The following is a 25,969-nucleotide window of genomic DNA, read 5'->3' as shown; positions in this document are numbered from 1 at the left end:
CAGAGGCATGAAACTGCTCTGATCTAGTGGTGGAGATGGGGAAACACCCACCATTTGAGCAATGAGAAATGTTAGGATTCACAAAATGAACATTTCAGGCGTCACATCAGTAGACAATTCAGCGCTGATTGTCTAAAAGTACAATTTTCTTTGTGTCATTGCAGGAAAAAGATACACTGAAGAGCCTTGGGATTCCAATTTAAACATTCTCCCCAGATTTAGCTAATGATCAAAACAGACACATGCTGGAGGAAATCAAAAGGGAAAATCGCACTTATTGCGGATTAAACGATACTTGTTGAATGTAGCTTTAGACGCCGTATTTTCTCTTTTCTTTTCCTCCTGGCCAGAAAATGCGGTTATTAGACGGATAAACGCAGAATAAAGCCACCAAAATACAGACATATACACAGACACGGTTCATACTCACTTGCTTTTGGTTCAGGTTCGTTTCGAGTGCGTGCAGAAACACGTACATCAAGCTTAGAGATAAATCAAAATGTAGTTTTCTTTGTTAGATCGCTCTTTTCTTTATGATTTTCAGAGTATCCAGTTTTCTCGCAGCCATTCAGTTGGTTCTTATTTTCTCTCTCTCTCTTTCTCTCTCCCCCGATTGTAATAAATCAAAATCGGATTGCGCGCGTCTGTTGCTGAAAATCTCGTTTTGACACCGTTATTGCCGAATGTTACTTAGAGCTTATGGAAATGCTGATGATGGCAAGGAGTGAGTCTTTCGGATGAAATGAAGCAGAGGTCTCCCCGAAAACTGTCTTTCTTTTTTTATATACATATATATATTGTTTTTTTTTTGTTTTTTTTTTTGTTGTTTTGTTTTTTTCCTTCCTATTTCCCTCGATCTCAGAGCCCACCTCTTTGTTATTGCCAAAAATAATTGCCAGCCTTTGTTACAGTGTCTCTACGCTTCCAGGCGCAGGGTGTAGCTACCATTCAGCTCTTCTTCTGTCTCTACCCCCCTCCCTTTTTTTCCAAATGTTTCAGTGGAGATGCAGCCTGTAGACACTCTCTCTCTCTCTTTGCCTTTCCCTCTCTGAGCCTGAGCCTGTCTGTCTCTGTTCTGCTGGAGGAGCGTCACCTTCTGCACTATTTTTTTCCTCAGACGATACATGTGGGCGGATTAGAGAACAAGACAGAGGGGTGGGAGGACCCGGTGGATACAGAGGCTAATCTCTCATATGGCTGCTGAACTTCATGAATATTTCCACTGTAAAAAAATAAAATAAAAATTAAAAAAAAAAAAAAAAAGCAGACACACGGCCACAATAAGAGGCGTTGTGCCCTCGGTTTAATTTGCTCTGTTTTTGTTTGTTTTTTTCAGCCCTCACTTGGCCCACACATGCTCACTCTGCTGGAGGGACGCACAAACACCATTTTGTCTACAGGTTTCCAGCATTGACTCTGGCTTGGCTGACATCAGCAGTCATGTGGTGGGAAACAGAGAAGCAGGTGGGTTACATGGCTGAGTCTGGAGTACTGTGTTCAGTACAGGAGCCAGTGTTGCCTGATTATTCCTGTATTCTTGCGGCCAAAATGAACAAAACGCATCTTGCACCTCCACAAAAGCCCTGTTTTGAGCACTGACTCCAGACACAGCCCTTGCAGGCAGCTTGTGGGTCAGACCCAATATTCAAGAAGAAGTACGACGATCAGCAATGTTGCTGATGCACTTATCGACAGGAAGCTCGAAGTGAGTGCAACATCACCTCATGAAATTTACAACAGTAGTAATAAGGCAAAGGCTATTGCGAGGTGCATGTAGCATTTTCCGTTGACCACAAAATGTCCTTCTAGAACAAAGTGTAGAGAGAAAATGGATGAGTAAAGGAAAATGAACAGTTTTAAGTGCATTTAGAATTAGTACCTAAGACATTACGCTACAGTTAGTTAACCGTTTAAAGGAGGATGTTTGTAAATGCTGGTGAACTTCACTTGTTAAGTCATTGCTTTTCTTACCCTTTCCAAATGGCTCTGGAGCTGACATTCAGATCTACAGTGCCTCCAAATCGTTGAACTAACGTGTTCAGACAGTGCACCACTTAAACAAACTGTACCAAGGAAAGGTCGGGCTCCCTCGAGCTCCAAGGTTTTAGTGCTAAACATAGAGCTACTACTTTCTAAAATAAAGACAGTACAAGTTGAAACAGAGTGAAGCTGTAAGAAAAATGTCAACCCCCCCCCAAAAAAAAACACAGGCTTGAACCTCGCCATATTCTGGAATTCAGATTTTTCTTCTTTATATCACCTCAATCATAAGTTTTTGGCCAATACTAGTCTTTTCTCTATCTATCTATGTGATATTTGGGAAGTTAGTTGGTAATACTTATCAGTATCCCAAACCCAAATTCCATATGTTGAACTCAAAAAAGACCAAATTTTCCAAGCTAAGAAAACCGAAGCAAGAGCCTTTCCAGCTAAGTCTGTACAAAGTATCAGTGGCATTTAGTTTGCTATACATTAAATGTCATTAAATGTTATCTACAGAATTTAGCATGTTGGGCATTAACAGAAATAAAATACTGCACTAAAAGTCTATCAGGAGCAAATGTTATGAAGCATCTCAGGTGGGTCACCACACTCATTCATCCATCCATCAGTGACCATGAATGTTTATAAAGAATGGCATGGTAGTTCATCTGAAGTAGAATAAATATTTCAACCAAGAAGTGGAGTAAATAACTGACAAACCAGGACGGCATCGATAAGCCTGCACCAAATCATACTAAAGCTTTAGCTACAAAATCTCCTAAGATCTTCATCATCTCCTACTTCAATCACTGTCATTTCTATGCTGAAGCTCTATTAGCACCAGCTAAGAACAATATCAATATTAAACCAATTAAATTTTCAGCAAAAAGTGACCATGTCCAATAATAACAAGCTTCCATCACTGTTTATGAAGTCCCATAAAAGCCAATCTTTCCTGTAAACTAAAAGCAAACCCACCCTCAGACCCAGACAGATGAACAGGAAGTTCTGCACAGACAGTCGCTGACACTGTTTCTTCATCAACCTGCATAAATACTAAATGTTCAGCTTTGCTTGGACTAAGAGTGTGCATTAGTCAGCACAGACACATCCACAGTAAGTCTCTTATCTTAGGAGAGCTTGTACGGCCAAGGAAGCATTTTTGAGCCCTGACAAAAGCTGCTCTGTGACAGCTTGCTCAGTCTCATTCAAGTAAATGTCATGGTTATTTATGCATCAGTGGACACTTATCATTTTAGAAATCTTAATGTGAAAGAAATGCCACAAATAATAGACAGTCTGTAATACACAAAAATTGCAGTACATCTACACAGAAGGATATTTCAGTACAAGTTTAACAGAAAGAACGAATGTCCCTGAAAAGACAACAACCTTTGTTGATGTTGTCCGTCACCAACTGGGACACCGTGTCTACTGACTTGTGTGCATTGTGTTCAGAAATCAAAGAAATGTCACTTGAAAGTTGAAGCTCTGAGTGACGTTTAGTTCTCTAACATACTTTTTGTTGAGTGGAAGGTGGTTTCCACTGGGATGTAAAATTGAATTTGGTGTGTGAAGTAAACAAGAAAAGCAAGTCTAATTTTGCAGAGGTGCTGTTTAATAGCAGTGTGTTTGAAAACCCTCAGAACACACAAAAAACTGAACTGTTGACTAATTGTTTCGGAGACAGAAGCCGTGGGCAGTAGTCAGAAAAGCTGTAAGCAACATTTTAATCGAATTACGAACCGAGTCCCACTTAACAGCTGCAATTCCAATCTAATTGAAAAAGACAATAAAAAAAACTTAGAGACTACAGCTGCAGTTCCTCCAGTCAAACCGTGATATGGACATGCAATTATTTTTACAATGTTTCTCCAGTGTTGGGAAATTATAAGGAATATCACAGAGGGTTAGTCTGTAAAGAGACTTCCACACTTGTCAGAGCTTCAATTTGTTTCTATTTTATGCAAACAAATCAAACAGTACCGAAATGCTGGCTAATATCAGAAATAAAATAATACAAATACTGTATTAATGTGAAATTCTAACAAATCTAGAGTCTTACTAAGAGCATTTTATAGATATGTACATTTATATATTTTGACTTTTTCTACCTTATCTTTTTAAGCTTTTGCTGTCTCTACATTTCTCTAATTATTGATTTCATTTTCTTCCTACGTATTTACCATATATTATATTTATTATGTTTTTTTTGCTCCATCTCTGGTGCTCTGCAGTCAAATCTCCCCCACTGTGGGACAAATAAAGGAATTTGAATATGCCTTATAGTTCATTGTGTCTACTAGAGTGAGATTTATCACAGGGTTTTTGTGGTGGTCTACAGTTTTGACTTGGGTTTCTTTCTTGAGGCCAAGATCGCATGGGATCACAACACACGTTGGAAAAGTGCTTGAACATGAACTAGACTTAAGCAACTGCCATATGAGATTAAATATGTTTTGACATTATTTAAGGAAAAAATGAACTTTTTTTGTTATTACAACACAGAGTGAAAGAGGAAATAAGGCAGAAATCAAAAGTATTTCCAAATAAATTGTGTTTTGAGGTTGAAAACTTTGGATTTCTGTGAACTGCATCTGCAAAGACAGCAGCAGAGCAGATCAGCAGAAAAGTATGTACTGTACGGTTATTGTGAAACTCTCAGTGGAAGTTATTAAAAATAAATCTGACAGATTTAACGTGTTTGTCTCTTCTTCTCTGAAATTGTACTGAGTATGTGTGCTTCACTGTCGGCAGAAGAAGCCCTACAACATTCTTGTGCTAAAACGCCAGATCATTTTCAGATATTTACTGTATAACCTCTGAATGACAGCTGATCAAAAGCGACAGGGGATAAATGACATATTGTGAATACATGGAAAAGCCAGTGAGGAACAAGCCCTGCTATTCAGATACACTACAATCAACAATGCTGTTTCGAAATATTACTTAGCATTTATATAAAAAAAAAAGTCTATTATCCATTGATGAGTCATTTCCTGCATTCAAAACAAGACAGAAGTCTGTTGTTGTACTTCTAATCTGCCAGAGACCTTCAGACCTCCATTCACAGCCTAATTCAGAGCCTGGAGGCTGCAGACCAAGACCTCCAGCTTTGTTTTAGCAATGTGAGGCGCGCTATGCATCAGCTTCAGAGCAGCAAATCTCACAGACATGCTGTTGGCAAACGAAGAATCATCATATCGTCACTATGGCTGAAACAAAAAACAATAAATAGATAAATTCACATGAGGCCTAGATGGGTTTGTTTCTAATAGAACAATAATAACCCTATTATTGATTCTTAACAGTACTTGTCGATCAACTTTTGTGTTCACCTTGATACAATGAATAAAATTTTGATGCATCTCGGGCCTCCAGAATGTGACTGGACTCCCAAACTGAAGGGTGTAACTGAGACCCTGTCCTTTTCCAAGCAAGGCTACAGGTTTCATTTCTACTATACAGATGCGACACTCTCCATCAAACATGGGCAGCAAATTATACCGACACTCTGTGGCCACACAGGGATCCTGAATCCCTCATTCTGTCCCTGGAGTTGACGCATAAGACATACATTTAAAAACAAGCGCAACATGATCCAAAGCACAGAAACCAGACACAGAAGTTCAATGTGAACTGTTGGATTCACTGGTTAAACAAGAACTCAAGTAAAAATAGAAACATATAATTCAGCTGGGGAGAAATGGTACATGTCAGTGGTGGCTATTGAGACACATATCTCTAACACTGCTGCAGTCAGGGTTAAGGCCAGTCAACCGTGACCAACAACATAAGACAACAGAGTGTTTCAAAAACCCTTCATGATTTTAAGTCATAGAAGAGCAGAGTATAAAAATATAAGCCCCAGATTTCAAAAATTGACTACCTGCTTGATTCTCAGGTCATTTTGAGACATGACAAATCAAGAGGTCACTGCTCAGGAGATTTATAAACAAGAAAGGCAAGATATTACAGGAAAAAAGTTTATTTTTTAAAACATAGAATGCTTTAAGCAAGCAGGCATCAAATTACAAACCAAATCAAGAGACGATAGAACAAAACAATTTATAACACTCTAACCATCAACCAATAACATTGCCTCACAAAAGCATTTTGTGGTACTGGACATGAGATTTGAACGGCTGCTTCAGATTCCTGGAAGGAGCACTTTGGTAAATGGTGGGAACCTCTGAAATGGTCAGCATGAAGGCCAGCCTAAGATACTCTGGACAACCAGTGCTGGGAAAAGTCGGTACTGAGGCTGGCAAACCACTTGTTAGAAAAACAAAGCACATTCTTACAGAAATCCTTTAGTTGCTGTTCTCAAAGGGGTGGTTTTCATTGCTGTCAGGGACAGCTGAAAAGAACGGATACTAATGCCATACCTTTAAACTGACATAAGTGTTCTGCAGCTGCTCCACAGCTGCTCCTTTCAGATGTATCTGTGGTTTCTTTATCTTCCGAAGACAAAACCAGACATCTGACCATCTCAGTCTCGTCTCCATCCAGAGTGGATTTGTCCTCTTAAGCGATTTATTCATAAACTCATTGGATTCTTGCCCCTGTTTTTGGGCAACTTAGGCTTTCTCTCCTTCTTCCCGTCCAAGTGTTTGTTTGACTTACTGGCTTTAATCTCTGCTTCCCACTGTTTTTTCACTAATGTGTAGAGCCTCATTGTGGCCTGTGCATCTTGGACCTGAGAAAAAAGGGAAAGTTTAAGGAAAGGAATTCATCTTAGTTTATATATTCTGTATTTTTCTTGATTACACTTAAAAAAAACACTTCAGCTGTTAGAGGGCAGTTCACATAGACCATAAAACATCACTTATCATTTACTAAATGAAAAGCAGAGGTGAATTGAATCAGCATTGTGTAGAAATGTGCTGTTGACTTACAGATGAATGTTCACCCTGCTGGACCTTCACATTGAGTATTTCTCTACAGAGGACTTTCAGTGACGGGCAACCACTCTAAAAGAGGAAAATCACAAAAAAAAAAAAAAACATTTCACAATCTGTATCTATGAGCTGGAGACAGATTCACTGGCATTGAGGAAACACATTGGTGAAGTTTGAAAACTTTTAAACATCCTGGTCATTGTGTCATGATTACCTTTACAGTCTTCTTAAAGGGTTTGTATTTCTGAGTGTCCCGGATTTTTTTTTTCGGGTGATCCAAGAGTAAAATCTGAAACAGGAGTTCAAGATTCATTTTAAAAATTGAAACACTTTTTTTGAAAATTGTAACATTTTTTCCCTCTAAAACATTATAGCCAGACTACCTTTAAATCATTGTGTATGGCATGTCCAACCACTATTCTGCCCTGCAGGAGCTGTGCTACTTCCTTCTGCACAGTCTTGATATTTTCTCCTGTAATGAGACAAATATAATGAATTATAACACAACAGTGAATGGATTTTTTTTTCTCATATAGTTGCTTGTTATTGATTACAATTACTTTTGTGACTCACCGTGTTTAATGTCCACTGGTCGAATACCACTGACTTCTGTCCTGTAGTCAGTCACCTTTTCTGTAGGTTTTACATATTTGTCATAGATGCATTTCCCAAACTGGTTGACGAGGGAAACACGTGCCAAGATGCTGTCTTCTCCATCCGGCCCCACTCCCACCATCTCACAATCAATGGCCACAGCTCTGGTGAGACTAATAGCGGCAACAAAGGTAATGATAGAGGGATAAGTTTTACATCTGTCACTGTTGTAAACGTTACATATCAAACTTAATACAAATCTATATATCTATCAAGACTCATTCTAGTGTTTTCACATCATGATTTTATGAATAGCTTTTAACAGCATCTTTTAATGCTACAAAACTTAATATACAGCACCAGTCAAAGGTTTGGACATACTTTCCTAATCATTTGAACGGAAAATTGTGCCCAAGCATTTGAACGTGCTGCATGTTCTTTTGATTTTGTTTTGCTCACATCGCAAACACAGAATGCATGTGAGATGCACGCATGCCTTCGAGTTAGCCATTCAGATCAAGTCAGAATGTTTCTAAAATGTATTGAAGTGTCAACCTGTCTATCCAAATTTCAAATGTATGCTGGCTGCTTTAAAACCTTTGGTGACCCAAAAGACACCAACACAAGATATCACTCACCCCTCAAAGGCTTTCTCTTTGACAAGAGCGCTCTCTGGGTCCTCACGCTTCTGAATGCCTTGTTTCTTCCTCATGATCTCTGCTGCCTCGGCTCCAATTGTTGCCTCAATGTCATCAGGGTCCACATCATCAAACCAAAGGTCCTCTCTACAAGAGTAAAGAGCAAGACAACTTTATAGAAACTATAATTACTGATCACCTAAGTAAGCAGAGATCAATGCTACAGACTTACTCTGTAGGTTTCCTCTCTTCAGCTGGTGACTTCTTCTTTTTGGCTGCTTGCTCGCTGTTTGAGTTCTCACTTTTCTTTTTCCTTTTCAGAGGAGCAGACTGCTTTGTCTGCGAAACGGCTGAAACCTTCAAGTTCATCTGAGCATCCTTGTTGACGACACTACGAGAGACAGTTTTGTGCTTCACTTTGCTCCCGCTGTCTTTCTGCCTGACATTGTTCTCGGAAATACTTTTAGAAGAATTTTCTTTAGCCTCCTTCTTTCGCAGGGTACCATTCTCGCCAGCTTTTGTCACAGGCTGCTTTTTCTCGGGTTGGCTGGTTTTCAATATCTGTAGAAGGTTTTTGCAAGATAGTGACCAATCTTTAGAAAACGACAGCTAAAATTCTGACTGATATACTGTGATGGATCAAACTCTTACCTCTTGCAGGATTTTCCAGTTGGTAGAGTACTGCTGGGCATCTTTAGGAGGCTGCAGGTTATTTTGGTCCTTAGGTGGAGGTTTTTGCTTTTTAACCCCCTTGTAAAACCACTGCCTCTTTTTCCCTGTATTTTTACTTTTAGACGGCGGATTTCGTGATGTATTGGCAGGAGGATTTTTCTTTGCCTTTACTTTGGACATGATGGCTGCTGTGAGTGAAATATTTGGTATTATTAGCTGTGAGTGTGTCAGTCTGTCACGCTTTCGGTCACTGAGTAAACACACAAACTTTAAAAACTAACAATCGACCCGTGTCACAGTGAAAAGACTCCCCACAGCGAGCTGTATCATAAAGCCATACCAAATGAAGAGGAATGAGTCCGAAATGTTCACAAACTACTGATTAAACTCCTCGTTGCTAAGTTTCATCTGCTCCAAATGTTCCGAATGCATGCTGGATTGTGTATTTCCGGGACGTGTAACAACTAAATACGGCCGCCAAAAAATCGGTCGCATTGTAAGCGCCTCTTTCCTATTTAAGAAGCCAAACAAAAAACAACTAAAACTGTGCTGTGTGGTTTGTTTGTTTTTTTAGATTGTTATATTCTAAAATTGGATAACGTATATTAATAAAATGAGGAGTTGTTGGTGTTTTTGGCTTTCTCTTTTAATTTCAAATGCATAAACTCGTCTCCGGTCACTGTTTCTCATCGGACCGATCATCACGTAGGACAGGAAGTAGGGATGGTTGCTGTCAGAGATACTGTGGATGTTCGACTGAAGACGTTTTAAAGAAAAACAAGCTCTGTGGATTTTAGTCGACACTTTAACTATAACATTTAAAGTTTAGGGAAAGTCGTCTATAAATAAATGTATGCTTTGGGATAAATACGTCGCGTAGCACATTTCGAGGTGAATATCCAAAGCTCAGTTTGGACTCTGACAAAAGATTCATCTTAGTTTTAATAAGTGGCATTGTCAGTAGCCAGGGGAATTAAAAGTATATGCATTTATGGGTGAGCTACATTCTGTATATTAGTGGAGTCGTTATGTTCTGTTTTTGTTGTATTTTCAGATTATGGTGGAGAACTCCCCCTCTCCTCTGCCTGAGAGGGCAATCTACGGCTTTGTTCTCTTCCTTGGTTCACAGTTTGGTTTCTGTAAGTCGAGTATATTTTTTGACACATACAATTTTTAATGTAAAAAACAATACAACAAAATTCAATAGCCTCATAACAATTTGAATCTGAATCTGACTTCTGGGTCATTTTCTAACCCGGGCATGTTATGTAGTAGTATTATTATGTAATACATGGAGCCCTAGTGCCACCTGTATACTTTCATCAGCTTCTATGCTTATTTTCAAAATACCTCATATATTCTGCTTTGGTTTAACACATACTTCAATTTTGCAGAGCACAAGTGAATGCACCATAAATCCTGTGTCAGACACTGTAATTAGCTATTCAGACAAATGTGTATATCTATATCTATTTTCCTCTCTCCTCTCTGTAGTTCTGTATTGTGTCTGGGCTTTCATACCAGAGGAGTGGCTCCATTCAATAGGACTCACTTACTGGCCTCAAAAGTAGGTTAAAAACATATGTGGGTCTTTGAATTGATACATGCCTCAAGATAAACCTGTACCACACTGTTATGTTTAGTGATGTGTTAGCTGAAAGATATTGTCCTGTGTAGATACTGGGCTCTCGCGGTGCCAATCTATCTGCTGGTTGCCTTAATGATCTTGGTGCTGTTGCTCTTTGGAGTGAACATGAACAACACGGCTCCACTCGACTCAGTGGACAACATTACAGGTCAGAGAATTTGGGTATGTTTACCATGACCTGCTGGTTAGCTCGCAAGGCATTTAAGTTGTAGCAATACAAATTTAGTTCAGAGTAAGATTTGTACTCCAATTACCACAAATATTTTCACTACTGTCATGCCAGCAATCAAAATACTTCTGGATTATGCATTTGGATTGAAAGGGCATTTTAAATAATGATAAAAATACATTTTTATCTCTGACAGAATGCTTCCAGATATGACAAAACACTCAAATGAGAGGAGGATTTTCAGATGAAATCCAGAACTTCCTGACCCAAACAGCACCATAATGACTTCTTTCTGTTGCAGATGTTTACGCCCAAGGCCAGAGGACAGAAAGTTACCGTGTGGGGGGAATACCTAGACTGAGAGATGTCTCCATAAGTGAAGTCAACAAAATGTTCTACTTGTCGTCCAAATGATAACAGACAAAGTGAATTAGGCTGGAGGCAGGGCAGAAGCGACACTGCTGGGGATTTATGGTGGTGTCACTGATGGTGCCTTGGAATGATTTCATTCTTTATTTATCTGGGAATAGTGCAACATGGGGAAAAGGTTTGCCGAATAAACATTTTTCTGATACATATATATATATATATATTATTTATTTTTTTCACATGGGATTATTTTCAGTAAATTGTAGACTTTTTACATGTATATTGATATTTTGCCCATATTTAGATAATCTTTCATTTTATTATATAAAAGAAATTAGCTATTAATACTTGACATCAATGCTATCCATTTACTTGGGAAACAATTACTTCATGGTCCTGAGTTAAAAACACAGTACATCTGTCTAAATCACACGCAAAGCTGCAATAAATATCAACAAAGTGTTGTTGTTTTTTTCATAAACATCAACAGAGTTCATGTCGTTTCAGTGTAGCTGCATTGTGTGTAACTCTTCCCAGCAGCTGTTGCTGACAGTACTGGAGATCTTTCCTCTGGGATGAATTTATGTGTTCAGACATAACTGCGCCTGGCGGTGGGTTTTTAGGTTTTTGTTTTGTCCACTGGGTGGCGCTACAACACAGCGTTGCAGACCGTCTACAAGATGAGAGAAGAAGACGGCGCTCCCATGTCTTTCTCACATGTTTATCCACACGGGAGACCTCCGTTTGCAGAGTTATCTGGGTGATTAAGCCGTTAACCGATGGCTTTCCCTCTGCCGGTGTGGCTGGCGGTGCAGGAGGAGCTGCTCGGACACGGAGACTCTGCAGACTGCGGCGCTCCGTGCTGCTTCGACGACTTCGACGACGAGGCTTTGTTCCGGATGTTCCACCTGACCAGACCCTGCATCGCCTTCATCGCCGACGCGATCCGCATCCGGATGAGGACGGCCGGCTCGGAGCCGTCCCCGCTGTCCGTGGACGCGATGGTGATGTTGGCGCTCAACCATTACGCGCACGGAGTGTCGTCCTCCGAAGTCCTGCAGAGACTCGGCCTGAGCCACACGGAGCTGGCGGTGGTGGTGATCAGCACCGTGTCGGAGGTGATCGCCGGCATGACCGACCAGTTCATCTCGTTCCCGCAGACCCGGGATGCCAGAGCCGACGTGGCGCTGAAGGCGGAGAAAATCTGCGGGATCCCCAACGTGATGGGCGTCCTGGCGCCGGCCCACTTCAAGATCAGAGCCTCCGCCTACAGGCACGAGAAAAGCACCTTCAGGTCCTTCGTCAACTGCCTGGGCTACTCCTCCGTGGTGAGCCAGATCATCTGCGACTGCGACGGCAACCTGCTCAGTGTTGAACACTGCTGTGTGGGCAGCACGAAGGAGCAGGAGATGTGGGAGTCCTCACTCAAAGGGAGGGAGATGGAGAATGACCTGCACGGACCATACATGGTTATTGGTAAGATACACCAAAGACTGGGCCATGTGCACAGAAAGAGCGAGGGAATACCATCCTGTGTCAGCCACTAAAACACTAACAGTGAGCACACTTATTTAGTTTATCTGATAACTTTATTCCCCCATCATCCGCAGACCTTTATCCGCTGAATGGGATCTGGCTTTCCAATCAAAGTCTTCTGTACGCTGAATAATTTGCAGAGACAAACTTTCATGCGGTGGAACTGCTGAAATGTTTTGGGTTTTTTTTTTTTCTTCTTAGAAATCAAACTCGTTTCCATGGTCAAGAGTAAGCTTGGACATTCAGTTCCTGAGATTATCACATTAAATGATTCATTCCTGCACAGTGCAGTCATTGCTATTCATTGTTTTTAATAAGTGTAAGTAGGCAGGTCCCAACATGTACAGTGAAGAAATTTCAGTTCACACTTTGTAATGAAAAATATAAAAACATAATTTACATTTTCAGAGCTACAACTGTGTAGCTCAGTGACCAAATCTTTCAATTGTACCCAAAGAGCGTGCAAAAAGGGGAAGGGGTCTGAATATTGGCGCACACAAGGGAGAATTGGCTTTGTTCACAGGAAATGATGCACATCCTTTTACTGCCTATGTAGCCCCGAAACTGCTTTGCTTACTTCTCCTGCTTCGTCATGGTCAAAATGGTTTTCTTTGAGCAGGTGTTCAAAAAGTTATTTTCTGGCAGACTTCAGTGCAAGGCCAGTTTAAACCCCCCACACTTTACTTTTAGTTCCAGCAGCATAATTAAAAGACATTAAATAATAATATATATAGGGTGAATAATTTAAAGTCGCATTTCTGCAATACTGTATTGAATTTACTTATTTGTGACTCCCTTTAACAGGTGGGAAAGGCTACCACTTAAGCAAGCACGTTTTGACTCCAGTCTCTAAACCGAAACTGGACAACGAGATCCGCTTCAATGAGGCCCACACAAAGATGCACAACATCATGCGGACGACGCTGGGCTCAATGAAGAGACGTTTCAGGTGTCTGATGCAACTTGGTTTTGCACAGGAAACCTCTTTGAACAAGAAGTCGAACATTATCAAGGCGTGCTGCGTGTTGCACAACATTGCTAAAAAGTTTTCGGTCCCTCCACCGCCCATAGCTGGCAAATTGGAGCCTCTCCATCCAGGCAAGCATCATTCAGCAACGTCGGAGGTCAACCCAGAGGCCCTGAAAGCCAGACAGAAACTCATCGATCTAAATTTCTCTTAAGTCCTCATTGGTCTGGGCCCACCTGACCGCTGTGGTCAGGGGGCATGTGAGCAAAATAGACATGCTGCTGCTCTAGAAAACAGGCCAACAACCACTGAAACTAAGAGAAAGATTACAATGCAAGCTTGACATTTTATGGTTTACATTGAGGCTAGCTGCATTTCTGCTGCTGTTCAGTTTGAAACAAAAAAAAATTGTATATATATATGTATGTTCAGGTATTTTTCTTGACATAAAATATTTTATTTCTTGCACAAATAGATAATCATTCTTTTTCTACCTCTATTCCTTGTTAATAAATGTCATTTGAAAACATTCTGCGGTCATCTGGAGTGTTGTTCCCTGAGCAATAATAATAATAATATTAACAACAATAATAATATACAGTTGGATTAGAGGAAAACAATGAAAAGGTTAAATAAATCTTAAAGTGTGATATGCCTATTCAGGAAGCTTTCGCCATGAATATTCTTCATATTCTACCAAAATAAAGTATGTCAATTTTTTTTCAAACCAAATTTTCTTTAAGTGCACAAAAGACTGACTGCCATTGTTGACGGCCACGTAGAGTTTAGGTGTGTCTCTGCTGTTGACAAAACTCTTGAAGTGCAGTGGCATTGACATATATCATGTCTGCATTTTCATATATGTTCTCCTCGGTCTCTGGTTCAAGAGAGTCCATCATGCATTGGTGCAAGAAAACATACTGGGACTGAAAAGAAATAAGCGAAAGTTCTTGGTCAATTAAATTAAAAAAGAAAAAAAGCAGAACTCTTTTAGGTAATTTATATATGTACACATTGTGCTCAGTCTGACACTTCCTACAGACATAATTGCCTCAGTTTCCCAGCAATATAGACCCAGCTTTTGTGTTTGTTATAATTCATTTACGGGAAAGGTGTGGTTCTTGTAAGAATGTCACATTTATATTTAAAAATTACAGCTGTGCTCTAACACTTGAAATACCCATAAAATGGGTGCCTAACTAAAAAAGGTAGGTAGCTTGTATCATAGCTCAGCCAGAGTCAGCTTTTTATGAAGGTTTTTACCTCTGTCTGCACCATGTACGGTCGACTCAGTCTCATCTTATGCACAAAAGCATTGATGCCCACTGCTCGTTTTTGCTTAAGTTGCTGAAGCAGCACATCGAGGGCAATGAGAGTGCCTGTCCTCCCCACGCCAGCACTAAGAGAGAGACAACAGGTATCATCATCATCATTTATTTATTTGGATATTTCAGTTTTATATTAACAACACAAAAAGTAAACATCCCATGCTGATCTTATTTCTGGGTGTCTGTGTTTGGTCTTTGCTCGGTTTTTGTTGCCATAAGGTGGTTGTCAAATAAGTGTCAAAAAATGGCAGAGGCTACTATCTAGATTGTAAAGAGGCCCAAATTCTGTACCTGCAGTGAACCACAGTTGGTGCTCCGTCCCCTTCTTTCTCGATGTGCCTTCTCACCAGTTCTCTAAATTGGATGAGGACATTGGTGCCCAGGGGCACGCCGTGGTCAGGCCAGGCTGTGAAATGGAAATGTTTGACCATGCGTTCTTCTGACGTGCTTTTCTGTTTAGAAGAGTCACAAAGAAAATCAAATACTGTGGCACTGTGTCATGAACGAATATTGCGACAGGTAATTGATACTTGAGGTAAAAATTCAAACAGCTCATCTTATGACAGCAAAGTAAAGTTTATAATTTTCCATCTTGACATAGTTAAGTACTAAACGTAATGTATTTAGTGAAACCATAAAGAAATGCAGATGTTTCATACATGTTTCAGATTAAATTCCCTAAGGGTCCAGTTTCTTTCCTGGATTTCAGATCTGAGGGTGATAACGAGCTGTCCCTGAAGGTTTGGCTTGCTGTCTGCAGGCCAGTATCTTTCACACTTGGTCTAGGAACAGAAGCAAAGAAACGAAAAGAAAAAAAAAAAAAAAAAGCACAACAAAATTAGATATGTGAAGCCTTATAGAACAGAAAGTGTTAATGAACACTTTATCTTTAGAGATTAAAAAAAAATCACGAGGTAAAAATGGCCAAGAGAATTTTTATAGTTTAGATACCACAGCGGTGATAAGAGTGAACAACAGCGACTCATAAAGTTTCAAGTTAGCATTTTTGCTGAGGCCTTACCCGTCCTAACTCAACACAGTTGGTCACCATGACGATCCCTTTCACCCTTTGTTCCCAAATCATCCTCCAGAAATCACCGACAGTGGAGGGCAGAGGACCCTGGGTTGCAATGTACTCCCTCTCTCTGTTGTAGCCCTGAATAGCAGTTGTTAAAGATAATATGTACACTTCTCTTTCTATATCATACGCGTTTATTTTTTTGTATCATGCTCTATTGCATGATCGTGAGTGATCAGGTGATACCTACTGGCATGTAGCTGGCATTAATGTAGTCAGAGGTCTCGTTAGGATTTGAAGTAGTCAGCTTCACTCGACACCAGTCATCTAAGATGAAGAACATGGAGGGTGGTTTAAGTGTAACAGCTAGAATGAATCAGTGGACCTGGACCATTCCCACAGCGATGGTGCAGTGAGTGGACGGGCTTACATGGGAGGACATTGTTGAAACGATTCTTGGCCTTGTTCTCAGGCAGAACAGCTGCTCTACGTGTCTGCTCTGTGCCAATAGGAACAAGGTCCTGAACGACGAGACACGTGATTAAAGATCAAAGGAATACAAGACCACAATGTTACAAACCCAATTTCACAACCCTACACAAAAACAGGAAGAAAATGGGGAACAAAATAATTTTTCTTTATTTTTATACACTACCTCATATTCTTGAACGAAGCCTCTATTTTCGTCCATACTTAATTGGCTAAAGTGGTCTGGAAACATTCCAACAGGAATTTCTCTAAAAAGGTAAGTACCCAATAATATATGTGAAAGACAGCATACATAAATCTCACCAAATAAATATCATTAATTTAAGAACTAGCAAACTATTAATTCTATTCCAATTTCAACTTAGTACATAAAATCTAATTTACTCCTTTCATTAAAATGGATTGACAACAGTGTTCCCATTATGAAGAGATAAAACTTTAACTTACTTGCACTTTTTACTAGATTGGGATAGTTTGGATCTTCTGATAAATGTTTTATTTCTGTTGTGGGAAAGAAGCAAAGGGGTTCACTGGCAGAGTAAGCTTTAGGAAGATAATATGGCCATAGTATTGTCACTGGGGCATCACTAACCTGATGAAATCTGGTCTTTTCAACAAAATAAAGACTGCCAGAAAGACCAGGACAAGAAACAGCAACACAGCCAGTACTGAGCCTGCGATGACTCCTATAGAGAGAAAACATTGGATGAAATCCATTCAGACAAACATGAAAAACTCAGCCTAACAGAAAAGTCCTTATCACTTAAATTATTCTTATTTTATCTCTGGGGTGTATTTCTTACTGTAAGACTGACTAATAAATTATATAGCTGATGCAACAAAGCACAGTACTGAAGAAAAAATGAGAGTATATTGTTAAAATTTCAAATCAGGAAATATACTAAAGCAGCATTTCCATGGTCGTTATATTACTGTAGTCACATCGACTCACCCCTTGGATCCGTCGAACAGAAAACAATGAATGGTTCATGACTCCTGAGATCCCCAGACAGCAAACTTAAAGACACCTCATACGTCTTGGCAGGTTGCAGTGCAGATATTATGGTTTGCCGTTTCGTGTGTTCATATATTTTGACAGTTCTTCCGGTCACATTCACCTCCACTTCAGTCCAAACACCCGTTGGTTCATCCCAGAAAACAACGATGGAAGAGCCGCCATTCAGGTAGCTACAGCTACCGTGTACATTCGTTGGAACTGAATGACACAAGTCAAAAAGAAGCCTTTATATCAAACCACAACATAGTGTAAAACATTATAATAAAACAATATATTATGTTTAAATAAATGTTTATTTATCATTAAAGCTTTACTAAACTTTGGAAAAATGCTGCGACAAAATAACAGTAATTATTGAATGAATAATAATAATCTGCATCGATAATCATCACATTTGAAGCCTTTAAAAAGCTGGCAGGCAAACATTAGGTAAATGCGAAACTAATCGATACTTACTGATGGTTATCCTCTGGCGACACTGTTCCAGCTCTTTGTACACAAGCAACACCTCATAGGTTGCGCCAGGCACAAGATGGGTGAACGACACATTACTGCCCTGAGGACTGACTGACAGATTTTGATTATAAACAGCAGTTGCGTTTGTGAACACACCTTTGACCATGCCTTGGATTGATGAGCTAGTTACATGCCAGGGTACACTGGAACAGTCCATGGCTGAAACAAAGGAGAAAGCAGCTGCAGACAAAAGCCTCCATCTATTGACAGCAATGGGCATGTTAGTCAGGAGAAGGCCTGAGCGTACCTGTTACTGTGTAGTCAGTGAATGGAGCGCTGTGGAGCTGAGTGAACGTTGTGGTCACACTGAAGTTATACCTTGTTCCAGGCTTGAGGGATGAGACTGAATATGCCACAACGTCTTCATCTGAGGTGTTCATCGTGATATTACCGTTGATGTCCAGCAGGTATTTCCAGTCTTTTTTCACATTTTTCCACGACAGAGTAAAGCTCGTCAAAGACCGTTCGGTGATGTTGACCCCAACCAACGATGGTGGAACTAATGAAAAGGAAGAAAGCTGTTACTAACCACAAAGGTTTTGCGCAAAGCTTTGCACTGTAACTGAAACTAAATCAAAAGAATGAATGCATGCCCATTAGGAATTGTTCATGAAAGATGGAGCTTCACGCAACAATTTGTGGATCACAAAGAAAACATTTGACAATAAATAAATAGGTTATCCACCTGTTTCAGCTTCAAATGTGTATTCATCGCTGCTGACATTATGAAACACACTGATGAGAGTGAAATTGTATTTTGTCCCAGCAGCAAGTGAAGAAACCTCATAATTAACAGAAGGACTGCTTTCCTCAATATGAGTGCATCGTTTATCATACGACAGGCGGTAAGTTGAGACATTATCAACCTTATCCCACTTGAGGGTTATACTGCTCACATTTTGTGTCTCCACAGTAACATTCTTCACTTTTTCAGGAGCTGATAGAGAAACACACGTATATTAAAGAACAAATAGCAAGACAGAATGTGTTAAAAGAATATTTTTGTGCCAGTTTAAGATTCATTCCATTCTGAAGTTTTTCTCAAATAGCATGATATTAAATGGAAACACCTTGTTCGGGGATAGAACTTCTTACCTGTGAGTGACACGAGTCTTACTCCTTTGCTTCTAAGTCTTTCAAAAACAGTGAAGAGAGTGATATTGTATATAGTTGCACTTCTGAGATCTGAGATTATGTATGTCACGGGTTCTGATCCCTCTGATGCAGTGACATTTATCACTCTTTCACTGAACTCAAGTGTATAGTTGAGTTTGTTGTCCACTTTTTTCCACTGCAGAGTTATACTGGTGTCATTTTGTATGACTGACTTAAACTCTTTTGCATTAAGAGGAGCTAATATCAGAGCAGAAAGGAGAGAAAAAAGGAGGTATATCTATATGTGAGTTTTCATATCGATATAATATTACTGATACAGTTTTTCTACAGTTCTACATTATATAACAATAACACCTTAGTTATACAAGCATTCAATTTCACCGCTGGAAATAGAACTTGTCACCAGAGAAAGAGGGTTCAAATACCTCACCATCACCTACCAGTAACAAATAATAATAATAATAATAATAGTAATAAATGTGTGTCCAGTGCTGTTGAGTGTCTCAAACACAGTGATTACTGTGAATTCATATACAGTCCCAGCAGTAAGACCAGAGACCACATATTCTGCTGGCTCTTCGTGCGATCCACTGATTTTCAGCTCTTGCATGGTATCATTGTTATTAAATTGTAGGGTGTATGTTGAGATGTTTTTAACCTTATCCCAGCTCAGAGCTATACTAGTCTCATTTTGGTTTAACACCTTGACATCCTTAATGTTGTCAGGAACTAAAAGAACACAAAGAATTGATAGTTTCATGAATAAAAAATTAGCTATGTGCCTTTACCATAATATTATTTTTGAGAAGAGTTTTAAACACATACAAACAAATATTTCATTAATTATAATTATATTATCAGCAAAAAATATAATTTAGTGAACAGCATCTCTTTAAACCTTTGAACTGAAAAATTATACCACGGTACAGACTCTGATCTGGATCTTTTTCTGTCGCTGTAAAAAAGGAAAATGTTCTTACCAGTGTATGCAGTGAGGTTTACTCCTGTACTTGTGATACCTCCAAACACAGTATAGAGGGTGAATGTGTACGCTGTGCCGCTTGTGAGATCTGAGACGTTGTAGCTGACTGTGTCACCGTATGGTTCAGTGATGTTTGTCTCGGTGTCATTGTACTGAAGTGAATAGCTGTAATCATTGCTGACTTTATCCCACTGCAGATTTATACTGGTTTCACTTTGTCCAACTGCTGTAAAATTGGTTGGAGGAGGAGGAGCTAAGACAAAAGAGGGGGGAGACACAAAATTTGGTGCTAAAAATTGTGGGAGTATTTGTTTGTTTGTTTTACAAGCAATAAAAACACATTCAAATTCAGTGGTTACTGTGAATTCATATACAGTCCCAGCAGTAAGAGAAGAGACCACGTATTCTGCTGACCATTAATCTGATGCACTGATTTTCAGCTCTGGTATGGTATCATTTTTATTAAATTGTAGGGTGTATATTGAGATGTTTTTAACCTTATCCCAGCTCAGAGCTATACTAGTCTCATTTTGGTTTAACACCTTGACATCCTTAACGTTGTCAGGAACTAAAAGAACACAAAGAACTGATAGTTTCATTAATAAAAAATTAGCTATGTGCCTTTACCATAATATTATTTTTGAGAAGAGTTTTAAACAAATACAAACAAATATTTCATTAATTATAATTATATTATCAGCAAAAATATAATTTAGTGAACAGAATCTCTTTGTTACTGAAAAACCTTTGAACTGAAAAATTATACCACGGTACAGACTCTGATCTGGATCTTTTTCTGTCGCTGTAAAAAAGGAAAATGTTCTTACCAGTGTATGCAGTGAGGTTTACTCCTGTACTTGTGATACCTCCAAACACAGTATAGAGGGTGAATGTGTACGCTGTGGCACTTGTGAGATCTGAGACGTTGTAGCTGACTGGGTCACTGTCTGTTTCAGTGATGTTTGTCTCATTTTTATTGTACTGAAGTAAATAGCCGGAATAATTGCTGACTTTATCCCACTGCAGATTTATACTGGTTTCACTTTGTCCAACTGCTTTAAAATTGTTTGGAGGAGGAGGAACTAAGACAAAAGAGGGGGGAGACACAAAATTTGGTGCTAAAAATTGTGGGAGTATTTGTTTGTTTGTTTTACAAGCAATAAAAACACATTCAAATTCAGTGGTTACTGTGAATTCATATACAGTCCCAGCAGTAAGAGAAGAGACCACGTATTCTGCTGACCATTAATCTGATGCACTGATTTTCAGCTCTTGTATGGGATCATTTTTCTTAAATTGTAGGGTGTATATTGAGATGTCTTTAACCTTATCCCAGCTCAGAGCTATACTAGTCTCATTTTGGTTTAACACCTTAACATCCTTAACGTTGTCAGGAACTAAAAGAACACAAAGAATTGATAGTTTCATGAATAAAAAATTAGCTATGTGCCTTTACCATAATATTGTTTTTGAGAAGAGTTTTAAACACATACAAACAAATATTTAATTAATTATAATTATATTATCAGCAAAAAATATAATTTAGTGAACAGCATCTCTTTGAACCTTTGAACTGAAAAATTATACCACGGTACAGACTCTGATCTGGATCTTTTTCTATCGCTGTAAAAAAGGAAAATGTTCTTACCAGTGTATGCAGTGAGGTTTACTCCTGTACTTGTGATACCTTCAAACACAGTATAGAGGGTGAATGTGTACGCTGTGCCACTTGTGAGATCTGAGACGTTGTAGCTGACTGTGTCACCGTATGGTTCAGTGATGTTTGTCTCATTTTTATTGTACTGAAGTAAATAGCCGGAATAATTGCTGACTTTATCCCACCGCAGATTTATACTGGTTTCACTTTGTCCAACTGCTGTAAAATTGTTTGGAGGAGGAGGAACTAAGACAAAAGAGGGGGGAGACACAAAATTTGGTGTTAAAAATTGTGGGAGTATTTGTTTGTTTGTTTTACAAGCAATAAAAACACATTCAAATTCAGTGGTTACTGTGAATTCATATACAGTCCCAGCAGTAAGAGAAGAGACCACGTATTCTGCTGACCATTAATCTGATCCACTGATTTTCAGCTCTGGTATGGTATCATTTTTATAATACTGTAGGATGTATGTTGAGATGTCTTTAACCTTATCCCAGCTCAGAGTTATACTAGTCTCATTTTGCTTTAACACTTTGACTTCCTTAACGTTGTCAGGAACTAAAAGAACACAAAGAGTTGATAGTTTCATTAATGGTAATAACATAATGTCACAGTATAATCAGATATTTATAAATGCACTGAATTACTAGAATAGAGCATGGTTTTGTACATCCACAGGTTTAAATACAGGACATATATAGTAGCATCATCAGTAACATCATTAGGAGCTAAAGATAAACAATAAGGACCAAAGTATCCAAAGAATGTTTACAGCACTTAATTGAATCTGTGTCACAAAAATGAAGGCAACTTGGAAGGAAAAGAGAGGTTCGGCTTGGTATGTGTGTGTGTGTATATGTGGTATATGTCTGTACAGACTCTGATCTGGATCTTTTTCTGTCGCTGTAAAAAAGGAAAATGTTCTTACCAGTGTATGCAGTGAGGTTTACTCCTGTACTTGTGATACCTCCAAACACAGTATAGAGGGTGAATGTGTACGCTGTGCCGCTTGTGAGATCTGAGACGTTGTAGCTGACTGTGTCATTGTCTGTTTCAGTGATGTTTGTCTTGGTGTCATTGTACTGAAGTAAATAGCTGGAATCATTACTGACTTTATCCCACTGCAGATTTATACTGGTTTCACTTTGTCCAACTGCTGTAAAATTGGTTGGAGGAGGAGGAACTAAAACAAAAGAGGGGAGAGACACAAAATCTGGTGTTTAAAATTGTGGGAGTATTTGTTTGTTTGTTTTACAAGCAATAAAAACACATTCAAATTCAGTGGTTACTGTGAATTCATATACAGTCCCAGCAGTAAGAGAAGAGACCACGTATTCTGCTGACCATTAATCTGATGCACTGATTTTCAGCTCTGGTATGGTATCATTTTTATAATACTGTAGGATGTATATTGAGATGTTTTTAACCTTATCCCAGCTCAGAGCTATACTAGTCTCATTTTGGTTTAACACTTGGACGTCCTTAATGCTGTCAGGAACTGAAAAAAATGCAAAGAGCTGACATTTTCATTTATGATCATAACATAATATAACAATCCAATCAGATAAATATAAATACACCAAATTACTACACCTGTGACCTGACCCCGGATAAGCTGATGAATTACCACAATAGTTGAATTTGTGCATCACCAGCAAAGAAAGGTTCAAATACTTCAACATCCCCAGTAACACCATTAGGAGCTACAGCTAAACAATAAGAGAGAAGAAGGTACAAATTCTTTTTTTACTTTACAAATAATGAGAAAAAATCTATTTGAAGTGGTCTACCTTGATGTATTTTGGATTAAGAAGTATCTGATAGTATATAATAGTATGATATGTCCGATAGACATATGATGATAGATTATCAATAATATTGCCGGTTTGATCTTGTTCATTTTACTGGCTGATGCTCACTGATGCCATAACATTATAACCACTGATGATCATTTATTTACTTTTACAGGAAGACCCACATTTCTATGCTTTTGTTGTTATCATGATACTTTGATAAAGATAATCATAGTTAATGGTTGATGGAATTCCCTTCACCAACAAAATATAAAAGTCGAAGGCAAATACTTACATGATATTGGTGTAGTTGTAGCGGGCTCAGTTGCTGTAAATGTTGTGCCCTGCACACCATTAAAACAGAATAAGATTAATTTATGGGGAATAACCTCAGCTGACAAATGTTAAAAAAATGTGTTCATCTGACTGTGGGTACGACATAGAACAGTGTGGATAAAGCAAATTTCAGCATTTATCTTGCGGCTGTATCATAATGTCCAAGAACTACAAACTATGCTTAGACATTTTTGATTAACAATTTTGCATGTAGGGTTAGGGTTAGGGCAAGCTGATGCCGAAACCTCACCAAAACCATAAAGCACACAACATTTAAACAACTGTTTAATTTGGTCATTTTGCTTTTTGTATAAATCTAAAATATGTTAACAAAAGCGATGATTTTGTGTGGGCACAACACTGAGATCACATTTACGTTTATCAGTTACAGATATTTGAGCACAGAAAAAAATCATTCATTGTTTTCTTACTTTTAAAATGTCTAAACTTTTATTAAACAAAAAATGTATATGTTGAAAAAAATTACCTTGTCTAGAATACTGTATAATAACTAGACTTATTTCCTCATTTCTGCATTTGGATCAAGGAAGTGAGTCAGAACAGATGCAGCTGAGAAAAATGCACTCTAATTTCACCATCTGAAAAAGTCTATCAAGTTCACACTGTAACAGTCTATTTTGTGTTCTGTACATCTTAGCACACTAAGCTACATCATGATACATATCATACATGTAATCTTCTCTGTGGTTTTCTTGTGTTGAGGGATAACCTGTGTTTGAAGGCACACTATCTGATCACAGCTAAAGTGGAAAAAAAAAAAAAAAAAAACTTACCCAGAGAAGACTCAGGAAGACACAGAGTGGCAAGTGGTTTGAGGTTATTCTGAAAGACAATGGCTTCATCATTGTTCCGGCTTATTGGCGTTGAAACATGCTAAAAACTTGTCTAATTCCTTTGTCGAGAAAGGATGAACTTCTAGTTTCACTCCTGCTTCTGCTGTGTTGACAGAAGCAACATTTAATGTTGGTGAAGGCTTCCTTCGCGTCTGAGCTGCCTGGAGTCCAATCAACTGTGTTGACTTTTAATCCTTAACCATACACTCCTTTCACAACCCGGTCTCCTCTCATATTAGCAAGTGAAAGAAAATAGCTGCTTCTCCTTTTTGGCCTTGTATAACAGACCTTTGGCCCGCCTCTTACTTCCTTATTAACGGTCAGAGTGTACAGCTTGTCAAAGGTGGGTCAATCAAGTATATTGTCCTGTTTTACATTAGCTGTTGCTGCTTTATATTTAATCTGTTAGGCTAATCTATTTGTCGATATCCTTTTTTAATATTTGACATCTCCTGTATAGCATTAGGATGTATTCATTTCCTTTTACCAGACAAAACTTGTTCGTTGTGTTTATTTTTTGTTGTTTTTCCTCACTGTTTGAGTAGTTTTTTTAGTTTTTCCAATCATTATTTGAATAATTTCTTTATTAAAATCACTGTCACTTCAGGTGGACTGATTTCACACAACTGTAGATTTGCTAATCACGCCTTTGCACTGTTTCAACTGGTAATGACATTTATAACTTTTTGGTGGTTGGGATGCAGAAGTGACTGCAAAAAAGAAAAATCACCAAAGCAATTTAAGCGGAACATGAATGTGTGACGTGACACTATTTATGGGCTTATATAGCCGTGTTGCACTCAATAAATGGTAGCATGCAAAGAAAAAAACATTCTTCTGGAGAAACATGAGGACAAAGTACACAGTTTCCTTCACATTGCATGAGCTCACGCACTCAGTCAGTCAGCCTTTATTTCATTTTAGTACATAGAAATTGTAAAATAGATATGATGAACAGGTTGACAGGCCAGTTGACACACAGGGCTGCATTGCCAGGCACTGGCTGTCCTGTATTGTACATATGTACATACATTAAGTGTGTCTTCATTTGTACAAGCACTGTTAACACATTTACTCGTGTGTATCTGCCTATGCTTTTCTCCTTCTGACACGCATAAAAAAAGAAAGACAGCACGGAAATAAAGAAACAAAGTCCTAACCCATCCTCAATGACACACCCCAACACACACAGACACACACTAAAAAGACACAGCTGACATTTATGAACTTCCGTATTAGACTCTGATCATAGCTAGTGCTCACACACATCTCTGCAATCTTTTATTATTATTTATTATAAGATTAGGTTGTGATTTAGCCAAAGTTGTGTTGTTGTGAACTGTGTCATATGTCCCCAGCATGCAGGGTGAAGGGTCGTGAGA

At 38.8% G+C, this 25,969-nt stretch overlaps 5 protein-coding genes across 14 annotated transcripts in view; 2 read left to right on the top strand and 3 right to left on the bottom strand.

Annotated features, from left to right (window-relative positions):
* Positions 1-1,120, bottom strand: part of LOC115059712 (potassium voltage-gated channel subfamily C member 1-like) — a 45,896-nt gene extending 44,776 nt beyond the window's left edge. For 3 of the 4 annotated variants that reach the window (XM_029527362.1, XM_029527363.1, XM_029527361.1), the window contains exon 1: positions 431-1,120. The gene's annotated coding sequence lies outside the window, so the exon portion shown is untranslated. The remainder of the gene's footprint in view (positions 1-430) is intronic. The other variant, XM_029527364.1, reaches the window with a different exon arrangement.
* A 4,835-nt stretch (positions 1,121-5,955) lies between these two features.
* Positions 5,956-9,241, bottom strand: rexo4 (REX4 homolog, 3'-5' exonuclease). Its single transcript, XM_029527938.1, has 9 exons — positions 9,129-9,241; positions 8,768-8,976; positions 8,349-8,677; positions 8,117-8,263; positions 7,458-7,651; positions 7,268-7,356; positions 7,099-7,173; positions 6,882-6,956; positions 5,956-6,682 (listed from the first exon to the last, which is right to left on the bottom strand). Exons 2-9 carry the CDS (start codon positions 8,966-8,968, stop codon positions 6,524-6,526), a joined length of 1,269 nt encoding a protein of 422 aa, XP_029383798.1. The 5' UTR covers positions 8,969-8,976; positions 9,129-9,241; the 3' UTR covers positions 5,956-6,523.
* A 270-nt stretch (positions 9,242-9,511) lies between these two features.
* Positions 9,512-11,434, top strand: pigp (phosphatidylinositol glycan anchor biosynthesis, class P). Its single transcript, XM_029527634.1, has 5 exons — positions 9,512-9,679; positions 9,843-9,927; positions 10,283-10,355; positions 10,466-10,584; positions 10,907-11,434. The coding sequence occupies exons 2-5, from the start codon at positions 9,846-9,848 to the stop codon at positions 11,017-11,019; spliced, it is 387 nt and encodes a 128-aa protein (XP_029383494.1). The 5' UTR covers positions 9,512-9,679; positions 9,843-9,845; the 3' UTR covers positions 11,020-11,434.
* Positions 11,435-11,658: 224 nt separating this feature from the next.
* On the top strand, positions 11,659-13,879 carry LOC115059886 (putative nuclease HARBI1). The gene is made up of 2 exons (XM_029527633.1): positions 11,659-12,450; positions 13,315-13,879. Exons 1-2 carry the CDS (start codon positions 11,754-11,756, stop codon positions 13,689-13,691), a joined length of 1,074 nt encoding a protein of 357 aa, XP_029383493.1. The 5' UTR covers positions 11,659-11,753; the 3' UTR covers positions 13,692-13,879.
* Positions 12,531-24,807, bottom strand: LOC115059884 (receptor-type tyrosine-protein phosphatase H). Of its 7 annotated transcripts, XM_029527627.1 has the most exons (22): positions 24,528-24,807; positions 23,693-23,750; positions 22,533-22,787; positions 21,593-21,847; positions 20,772-21,026; positions 19,943-20,197; positions 18,942-19,199; positions 18,532-18,783; positions 18,094-18,345; positions 17,787-18,005; positions 17,265-17,528; positions 16,905-16,998; positions 16,760-16,813; positions 16,479-16,560; positions 16,254-16,344; positions 16,074-16,150; positions 15,827-15,961; positions 15,465-15,587; positions 15,097-15,257; positions 14,741-14,876; positions 14,237-14,403; positions 12,532-13,649 (listed from the first exon to the last, which is right to left on the bottom strand). In XM_029527627.1, exons 1-21 carry the CDS (start codon positions 24,597-24,599, stop codon positions 14,263-14,265), a joined length of 3,489 nt encoding a protein of 1,162 aa, XP_029383487.1. In that variant the 5' UTR covers positions 24,600-24,807; the 3' UTR covers positions 12,532-13,649; positions 14,237-14,262. The 7 variants fall into 7 exon arrangements, with proteins under 7 accessions (XP_029383486.1, XP_029383488.1, XP_029383490.1 ...); XM_029527626.1 differs by having other exon boundaries at positions 12,531-14,403; XM_029527628.1 differs by having other exon boundaries at positions 12,531-14,403; positions 23,693-23,741.
* Positions 24,808-25,969: the final 1,162 nt, after the last annotated feature.

Source organism: Echeneis naucrates, chromosome 19 (assembly GCF_900963305.1).
Source record: "Echeneis naucrates chromosome 19, fEcheNa1.1, whole genome shotgun sequence".
Classification (NCBI taxonomy): domain Eukaryota; kingdom Metazoa; phylum Chordata; class Actinopteri; order Carangiformes; family Echeneidae; genus Echeneis; species Echeneis naucrates.
Note: the sequence above shows the minus strand (reverse complement) of the source record. Positions and strands in the feature narration are given on the sequence as shown.